The 8,897-nt window shown below is 60.3% G+C and overlaps 2 protein-coding genes across 2 annotated transcripts in view; both read left to right on the forward strand.

The window, feature by feature from the left end:
• The window catches only part of REXO1 (REX1, RNA exonuclease 1 homolog (S. cerevisiae)), a 27,257-nt gene extending 26,253 nt beyond the window's left edge, over nucleotides 1–1,004 (forward strand). Inside the window, exons 13-15 of the mRNA XM_006897988.1 lie at nucleotides 7–145; nucleotides 247–367; nucleotides 916–1,004. Of these exons, the coding sequence (XP_006898050.1) occupies nucleotides 7–145; nucleotides 247–367; nucleotides 916–1,004 (349 nt within the window). The remainder of the gene's footprint in view (nucleotides 1–6; nucleotides 146–246; nucleotides 368–915) is intronic.
• Nucleotides 1,005–1,106: 102 nt separating this feature from the next.
• ATP8B3 (ATPase, aminophospholipid transporter, class I, type 8B, member 3) overlaps nucleotides 1,107–8,897 on the forward strand; it is a 47,442-nt gene continuing 39,651 nt past the window's right edge. Inside the window, exons 1-7 of the mRNA XM_006897989.1 lie at nucleotides 1,107–1,245; nucleotides 2,324–2,747; nucleotides 3,801–3,859; nucleotides 4,658–4,749; nucleotides 5,496–5,609; nucleotides 6,672–6,770; nucleotides 7,205–7,266. Coding sequence (XP_006898051.1) covers nucleotides 1,107–1,245; nucleotides 2,324–2,747; nucleotides 3,801–3,859; nucleotides 4,658–4,749; nucleotides 5,496–5,609; nucleotides 6,672–6,770; nucleotides 7,205–7,266 — 989 coding nt within the window. The remainder of the gene's footprint in view (nucleotides 1,246–2,323; nucleotides 2,748–3,800; nucleotides 3,860–4,657; nucleotides 4,750–5,495; nucleotides 5,610–6,671; nucleotides 6,771–7,204; nucleotides 7,267–8,897) is intronic.

An 8,897-nucleotide genomic window follows, 5' to 3' on the forward strand; every position in this document is an offset into this window, starting at 1 on the left:
CCCCAGGTTCTCCGGGGTGACTGAGGCTGACCTGGCAGACACAAGCATCACGCTGAGAGATGTGCAGGCCGTCCTACTGAGCATGCTCAGTGCGGACACCATCCTCATCGGGCACAGCCTGGAGAGTGACTTGCTGGCCCTCAAGGTACCTACTCCTCCCAGTGACCACTCTGAGCTGGAGGTCTGAAATGGGGGGTGGACAGTGATGGCCTTGCCGCCCTGCCAACAGCCACCTCCCGCCCACAGGTTATCCACAGCACAGTGGTGGACACGGCCGTGCTGTTCCCACACCGCCTCGGCCTCCCCTACAAGCGCTCCCTCCGGAACCTCATGGCTGACTACCTCAGACAGATCATCCAGGACAACGGTGAGCCCCAGTGTCAGTGACACTCCCCTCCCTGTGTCCACACTGCCCCAGTGACATTGACATCCCCACCCCCTCCCCATTGTGGGCCCTATGAGCCTCGATAGCTAGTGATAGCACTTCCCTGTGTCCCCGCCGTGCCTGCAACAGTGACCCGCCCCTGTCCCCCCAGTGTCTGCAGTGTTGACCCCCACTGTGTCTGCACACTGACCCCCCCGTGTCCTTTGTCTGCACACTGACCCCCCGTGTCCTCACTGTGTCTGCACACTGACCCCCCGTGTCCCCACTGTGTCTGCACACTGACCCCCCCGTGTCCTGTGTCTGCACACTGACCCCCCCGTGTCCTGTGTCTGCACACTGACCCCTCCGTGTCCTCACTGTGTCTGCAACAGTGAACTGCCCCGTGTCCCTACTGCATGCTCTGTGAGCCCCAGCAACTGGCAACACCCCTGTGTCCCTACTGTGCCAGCAACCGTGACCCTACCCACCATGTCCCCACTGCGTCTCCTATGAACCCAACAGTCAGTGACACCCCCCACGTGTCCCCCCAGTGGACGGGCACAGCTCCAGCGAGGATGCCAGCGCTTGCATGAATCTGATGATCTGGAAGATCCGTGAAGACGCCAAGACCAAGCGATGAGCCCGCACACCCGCCTGCCCCGGCCTCGTCCCAGCCCAGCCTCCTTCCAACAGTGCAATAAACCTCGAGTTACCCTGTCCGCCACCTCGCAAAAGCTGCGGGATGCCACGGCCCAGCCAGTCTCCAGAGAACAGTGCCAGCCCTTCCTGCAGGGGCTGCTGCTCGCGGGAGGCCAGGACCACCACCCTCCTGCCCCCATCCCCGCCCCCTCCGAGCTGGGTCCTCATTCTGTGCCCACTGGGTAGCCCTAACCTGACTGTCCCTTTTTCTGTGATGCGGGGGGTGGGGGATGGCGGGCAGGTTTGCCGGGTTCATTTGAGACAGAGGTTGTCTTTTTTTTATTTTGTATTGTTATTTTTATTACTTTTAATTTAAATCTGATGATGACTTGCACAGTCCTTGTTCCTGTGCATGGAGGAGCAGCCTTCAGGGCCCTCCCTCCGGGGGTTGGTGGTGGGAGATGCCTGACAACCTAACCAGGGGCTGCAGTGCTTTAGCCACACCCCAAAGCTCTGCCTGCTGGGCTGGACGTCCTCAGATGGCCTAGGACCCTCCCCAGGTTTTGGGGGTAGGTGGATGCCTGTGCCCATGTTGCAGCCCACCTGGGCCCCCTTGTCGCCAACACCGTCTTCCACAGCCCTGCACCCCCACCCCCACCCCCTAACTGGGCTGTCCTGAAGACCACATCCCCTCCAGTGCTCTGTCATCCTCCCCAGGCAGGGACAGAATAAACATTTGTATGGATTTTAGAGTTCTGTGTGCTGTGGTTTTGGCATCTGTGCTGGGCTGGCCCCCAGGCCAGGGCTAACCTCACTATCCCCAGGGGCCGGGGCTCACTCGCGGTGTCCAGGCCTGAGTCGGCCCAGGGTACCCAGTCAGCAGGAGGGGTGGGATGTCCCTGCTGAAAGAGGAACAGTTAGGGTCCCCACCTCTTTCTCTGTTCACACGCACATCTCACAGTGCTGAACCCCAGGGTCAAAGCTGACAGACCGGAAGCTGAGTGTCAGGCTCCTGAAACTGGGCTCGAAGTTCCAGCCTTCTGATTAGCATTTGAGCACATCCAGGGACCCTGCTGGGGGGCGGGGGGGCGCAGTGTGTGAATGAAAGGGAGGCGTTCTGGCTGCAAAGACTCAGTCAAGGCCATGCCTTAGGGGTGCTGCACTGAGGGTCGCCCCTCTGGCCTGGTTAACCTCTCAGGTACCCCCAGGTCTGGTCTGGCCCCACTGCGGGCTCCATCCGTCTTGCCTGGTCCAGACCACCTACTGCAGACTCCGCCCAGTGCCAGAGCCCAGCCCCGTCTGGCCCCGCCTTTCCCGCAGCTCCGCCTCCAATCCAGGCACGCCCTTCCGTTGAGATCCGCCCCCCCCCGCCTTGGCCCCGCCCTCAGGGCCGACCCGTCTCCAATCCTGGCCTCATCCCCTCGCTGGGACCGCCCCTTCACGTAGATCCGCCTCCAGCTCTGGCCCCGCCCTCCGCCGAGACCCGCCTCCGACCTGGCCCCGCCCCCACCCCCACCCCGTGTGCTTTCCACCGGTCGACGCCGGGCCAACAGCCCCACCAGCGTGGCCGCCCTGGACACCTGCGGCCCAGCCCGGCCTGCGCAGGTGAGCCGCGGCCGGCCTGTCGCTGCGCTGCCTCTGGCCCCGCGCACCTTCTCTGGGCTCTGCTGGGGCTGAGTTGGCTGCCACGCCCCTGGGGGCTCTGGGAGGTGCCCTGGGCCCTCCGGGAAGACAGGAGGTTCTCGTGAGCTGGGGCGGGATGAGCAGAGGAAGGGTCGTGGGTGTATGGACCCTCGGACAAGCCCCGCACGCGGCTGGGCCCCTGAGCACGAGCCCAGCCGCGCTACCTGTGCTGCCTGCCCGGGGCATCGCTGTTGCTCTTCACTGAGTGGAGATGGTCTTGCCCAAGCCAGGGCCTCCCGCGAGGGACCTGGGCACCTGGGGACAGGATGACTCAGGCCCTGAGAAGTTAGGATTCAGCAGTGGCTCAACTGGAGAAGAGAGGAACTGGAGAGCTGCTTAGAATTGTAATGGGGGACCTCCCAGGTAGATGGGGTGTCCACAGGCAGCGCAGGACCCAGTCTGGAGAGTCAGAGACGTGTGAGCAGAGACCGGAAGGGTGAGAAGGCAGTGCCGGCAGGCATGGAGCCGAGAGCTTGGTGGGGCCGTGGGCAGAGTGGCCGGGGTGCTGAGGTTGTTGGAGGTGGTGGCCAAGGGTGGGGGTGCTGGGTGCAAAGAGAGCCTCCGAGGCCAAGGGAAGGATCCAGCATCTGAGAAAGCTGTGCAGCCGGTCTGCCCACAGCAGCTCAGTGGAGGGCCCCAAAGCAGTCTGATCTCCTCTGCATCCTGCAAGATTCGGTGCACAACCTGGGAGCCTCATGCAGTCAGCTAACAAACATCCCAGACACCCCTGTGCCGGTCCCGGGCTGATCCCTGTGGGGAGTGAGGCAGGGGGGCAGCAGAGAGGCCAGGGAGGAGGGCGTGGGCCTCCAGAAGCAGATACTGGGGGTCCAAGCCTTAGGGTGGCCATGGGGTGGGGAACAGGGGGCACGGTGAAGGACAACTGATAGCTGACGTGAGGGGCAGTCCCTGGATGCCAGTGGCTGGCATGGGTACCTGGGCCTATTGCAGTTTTGGGATCATGGTGGGGCTAAAGGTAGACACTGGCAGCATCAGATTAGAAGGGTTTGGGGCTCAGCAGCTGACTCAGCCAGAGGGCAGGTGGATAGGAGAGGTGGTCAGAGCTGCCCAAAGCCACAGGGGTCACCAGAACCTCCCAATCTCTCTCCCTCACTAGTTCCACCTGGATGGCCAGTCTCAGCTACCAAGATGTTTTCAGAGAAGATGAGAACTCAGGTGCTTGTCCTGCGACTGGGTGGCAATGAGGCAGGGTCAGTAAAGGTATACTGCCAGGTGTGGCTCTTATCTCATCTGCATCCTGCAAGATTCGATGCACAAACTGGGAGCCTCATGCAGTCAGCTAACAAACATCCCAGACACTTCCCTGTGCCGGGTCCCGGGCTGATCCCTGTGGGAAGTGAGGCAAGAGGGGCAGCAGAGAAGCCAGGGAGGAGGGCGTGGGCCTGGGGCTGGGGCATCCTGGGGAGACACTGACCCCAGCACCTGAGGAGAACCTGCGACTCGCCTCATTTTGAGAGGTTTCAGTCCTCTAGCTGAGCAGTCCACTTGGAGTCTACGGGCTGCCGGCAGGTCCACAAGGATGGGGCCTGGCCCCTGGGCATGTGCCTTGGACACCTCCACACCCTGGGTCTGGAGGCAGTCTACCAGTCTGTCAGAGGGGCAGGCCTTAGCAGGTTATCTCAGTTGGTCTGAATGGCTGGCCACTCAGGTGGGAGAGGGTGGGCTGCAGCCAGTCCATCTGAGCATCCTGACGGCCCCCACCCTGTGTCCAGGTGGGAGGGGACAGGCTGCTGCCAGTCCATCTGAGCATCCTGCACCGTCCACACTCCCCGCCGTGGCAGCAGCCCCTCCACCTCTGTTCCGTTTGTTTACCTGTGCCTGCATACCTGGCTGTGAGATAGCTGGTCGATCCCAGCGCCTGGGACCCGAAGGGGCCCATTAACCCTCCCCCAGGGGCTCATTAGAGGGTGTTTGTGTCGGCCCCACCTCACCCCTTCTCTCCTCCTCTCACAGAGTTCACCTGGGAGGTGAAGGCCAACAACCCGCACTACCACGGGCAGTTCAAGGAGAAAGTCTTCCTGTGCTGCAAAAGGAACAAGTACAAGGTGGGCGCGGCCGGCCTGCTGCCCAGAGTGGCCTGCGGGGGTCTGTGCGCCCCAGAGCCCAGCCCCTCCACGGCTCCTGCCTAAGCTGGGATCCCTCCTCCTGCCCCTGCTCCCTCTTCCGCCTTCTTTCCCTCCTCTCCCCCCCTTCCCCCCTGTCTCTCTCTTCCTCTGTCTCCTCTCCCACCTGCTCCTCCTCTCCCCCCTTTCTCTGCCTTCTTGGCCACCCTCTCCTTCGCCTCTTGCCCCTCACCCCCACCGGCCCCCCACCCCCATGCTGCCCGGATCCACCTGGCTCACTGTCTGGTCTGCTGTTCTGAGCTCCAGCTCGTGTTTTCTTAGTGTCATTTCCCTCTGGTCACTGTCCCCTCAGCTCAGGGCCTCGCTGCTCAGGTCTTGACCATCTACTCTGCCCTCCTCCCTCATACATGAGAGCAGCTTCGTCCACATCCTGTAGAATACCAGCCGCCCTTCGGGCACCACCTCCCGCCCCCTGTGTGCAGGAGGTGCTCATCCCGGGGGTAGGGGGCTTTGCCCACCGTGCATGCTGAGCCCATTGTGGGAGTGAGGCCTGTATTCAGCAGGTGCTCACAGAATACCGCCTTGGGGCCTGATGGATTCTGGCTCCGTAAGAGCGTCCGTGGGGGAAGCGAGTATGGGAGGCTCGGGGGGGCAGGGCGTGCAGGGAGCCCCCTGGCCTGGGACGTGCCCCCTTGCCAGCTGTTTGGGCCGGGTGACTTTCATTCTAGAACAACATCATTCGTACAACCAAGTACAACCTCTTCACCTTCCTGCCTCTGAACCTGTTCGAACAGTTCCACCGAGTGTCCAACCTCTACTTCCTCTTAATCATCATCCTGCAGGTGAGGTGGGGGCAGCCCTAGGGTCCACCTCAGATCTGGGGAGCAACCCTTCAGGACCAGCTTGAGGTCAGGGGACACCTCAGGGCCAGCCTGGGGGGGGCAGCCTGAAGACCAGGTTAGGGGAAAAGGGCTGCTCCAGGACCTCCCTGTGGTTTAGGGCTGCCTGGAGGTAGGTGATGCCCGAGGGTCAACCCCAGGGCTGGCCGCGGGCTCAGGACCATCCTGGGGCCAGAGGGGGGCCAGGGCTATTTGTAGGACCAGCCTAGACACCCGGTGGCAGCTCAGAGCCAGCTTTGGGGCCCGTCTAGGGGCAAGGGCCAGCCTCCGTGGTCCCGTCCCTCTGCCCATCCTTGCCCTCTCTGGGGTTGGCAGCAGGAGAAGCTACCACCTCCAGGTTCCCTCCCCAAGTTCTGGACTTCCCCAGGGGCTGTCGGGGACCACCTACTAGGACCGCCCTGAAGGAGGACCCTCTTCTTTGGGCTCAGCACACAGAAGGGTCTCCATGTATGTTGACGAATCTGGAGAAGACACCCTGGGGGACTGGCCCCTCTACTACCTGACTAGTCTCAGAGGTCCCCAGGAAGGAGCCGCTGGGCCCCTGACCTGGGAACCCTATCAGGGATAGAGGCTGTTCCCACAGCCCCCCACCTAACCCAGCAACTGAGACTTTCCCTGCTATGGGTAAAAGGAGGCCGCTTTTCTCCATTAGCCCAAATACATGTGTTGAGCACCTACTGTGTACAGCTCAGATTCAGGGCGGCTGAATGTCTGGTGGGGGGAAAGGTCACTTCACTGAAGGACTATAAGGGGAGGGGAGGCGTGAGGCAACAAGCTGGAGCTGTGCTGCTGCCCGGAGGGGTCACCTGGGAGCAGGTTGAGGACGTAGTACCAGGTCTCGTGTGCGGAAATGGTCAGAGCAAGGCCTGGTGGTCAGTGGGTGGGTCACATGGCTACCGCTCCCAAGGGGAGGGGCGGAGCATAGTTAGGACTGGTGGGCGAGTAAGGCGTGGTGGTCAGGGGACTCCCCCAGAGGGCTTTGGAGTGACTGCCCGTTTACGGCAGAGCATCCCCGAGATCTCCACGCTGCCCTGGTTCATACTCTTCACCCCGCTGGTCTGCCTGCTTGTGATCCGTGCGGTCCGCGACCTGGTGGATGACATCGTGAGCCACAGGGGCTGGTGTGGAGTGGGGAAAGGCGTGTGTGGGCGTGGTCAGGGAGGTCGGGGCGTGGTCATGGAGGTTCGGGGCGTGGCTATGTGGACAGGGGCGTGGCTGGTGTGGAGGGGAAGAGCGTGGAGGGGCATGGTCAGGGTGGTTGGGCGTGGTCATGTAGACAGGGGCGTGCCCGGTGGGGCGTGGCCAGGGAGGTTGGGGTGTGGCCCAGAGCCAGGAGGGGCGTGGTGAGGGGGGTCGGGGCGTGGCCTGGAGTGTGGATGGGCGTGTCAGGAAGGCGGGGCGCAATGGGCGTGGTCATGGGTGTTGGGGCGTGACCTGGAGCATGGAGGGACAGTGGTGGGTAGATGGGGGCGTGGCTGAGAGCATAGTTGCGGTGTGGTTAGTGTTGTGGCCTGAAAGGGAGACCATTCTCCACCCAGGGACGTCATCGGAGTGACACTGCCATCAACAACAGACCCTGCCAGGTCCTGGTGAGAAAGAGGTGAGGCCACCTTTTATCTCCAGAAACACTGGCTGACTCCAGTGTAAGACCCAGATGGCGTTTACTAGGCACTGCCTATCTACAGCCATGTCATGGAGGTGGAGAGGCCAAGGGTTGGATTCTTAACCCTTGAGAGACTTGGAGTTCAGCTGTGCGGGGAGGACCTGGACTTGAGACCCTGGGGATCCCTTACAGGACTGAGGAAGGAGAGATGTCCGAGTAGCTTCCTAGGGAGGCAGAGTGGAGTCAAGGAAGGCTGGGGGAGCGGAGGCCTGCGGGTGGCCACGCACCACCCTCCCAACCTGCTTCTCTAGTCTGTTAGTGCATCGATCCACCTGACATCCATCCACCTGTCCATTGTGCATTCACCACCCATCCATCCACCATCCATTTAGCCATCCTTTCATTCCTTGTTCAGCTAGTCCTTCGTTATCGACTCTTCTGTCACCCACCAAGCCATCTGTCCATCTACCATCTGTGTAGTCGTACATTCATCATCTGTCACTATCCGCCCATCCATTATCTATCAGTCCCTCCATCTATCTCCCTACTATCCATCTGTCCATCCACTCTCCATTAACCCACCACCCATTCCTCTTCCGTCCCTTCTCCCTCCCTCCAGCCATCTATCCACTTACCACCCATCTATCTACTAATTCACCATCTATCTATCCATCCACGATCTACTCAGCCTTCACTCACCAACCAGTCCGTCCATCCACTCTCCATCTACCCATCTCTCATCTCTCTGTCCACTATCTAGCCATCCGTCCATCTATCCACCTGTCCACCTTTTATTACCCACCCATCACTCCCCCATTCATCCACTTACCGTCTGCTCATTAATCATCTGTCTGTCCATCCGCCTACCATCCATTTATCCATTCATTAATCTATCATGCATCATCCACTTACCTATCACCCATCCATCCATCCATCCATCCATCCATCCATCCATCCATCCACTTACCATCCAACTGTCCATTCATCCACCATCTGTTTGTCCAGCCGTCTGCCACCCACTCATCTATCACCTCTCCACATCTGTCCATCCATCGATCAATCTGTTAATCATTATTCATTCATCCATGATTTCATCATCATTCGTACAGCTACTCTCTATCCACTCACCCACCATCCACTGCTCCCCATTTTGTGTCCCTCCATCCATCTTTGCATACGCTAGGTACCCATCATTTGTTCCTTCATTCACCTGTCGGTCCACCACACTTCCTCTGTTCCTCATGCTCCCAGTCATGCTCCATCCATCCGTTTGGTCTGTCCATGTACCATCCATTTGTCCCTTTATCACCTATCCTTTCCTCTATCCACCATCTATTATCTGTCCATCCATCCACTTACCCGTCCATCTTTCCATCCTTCCATCCCTCCCTCCATCCCTCCAGCCATCCAGCCATCATCTACCCCTCCACCCATGTTTCCATCCATCATTCACCCAGCTGTCTGTCCATCCATCCATCCATCCATCCATCCACCCATCCATCCATCCGTTCCTTCATTCCTTCATCCATCCAACCATCCATCATCTATCCCTCCACCCACCTGTGTATCCATCCATCGTTCACCCAGCTGTCCGTCCGTCCATCCATCCATCCATCCATCCATCCATC

This window comes from Elephantulus edwardii, unplaced genomic scaffold (genome assembly GCF_000299155.1).
Source record: "Elephantulus edwardii isolate Elephantulus edwardi_28Jun2011 unplaced genomic scaffold, EleEdw1.0 scaffold00217, whole genome shotgun sequence".
Lineage (NCBI taxonomy): Eukaryota > Metazoa > Chordata > Mammalia > Macroscelidea > Macroscelididae > Elephantulus > Elephantulus edwardii.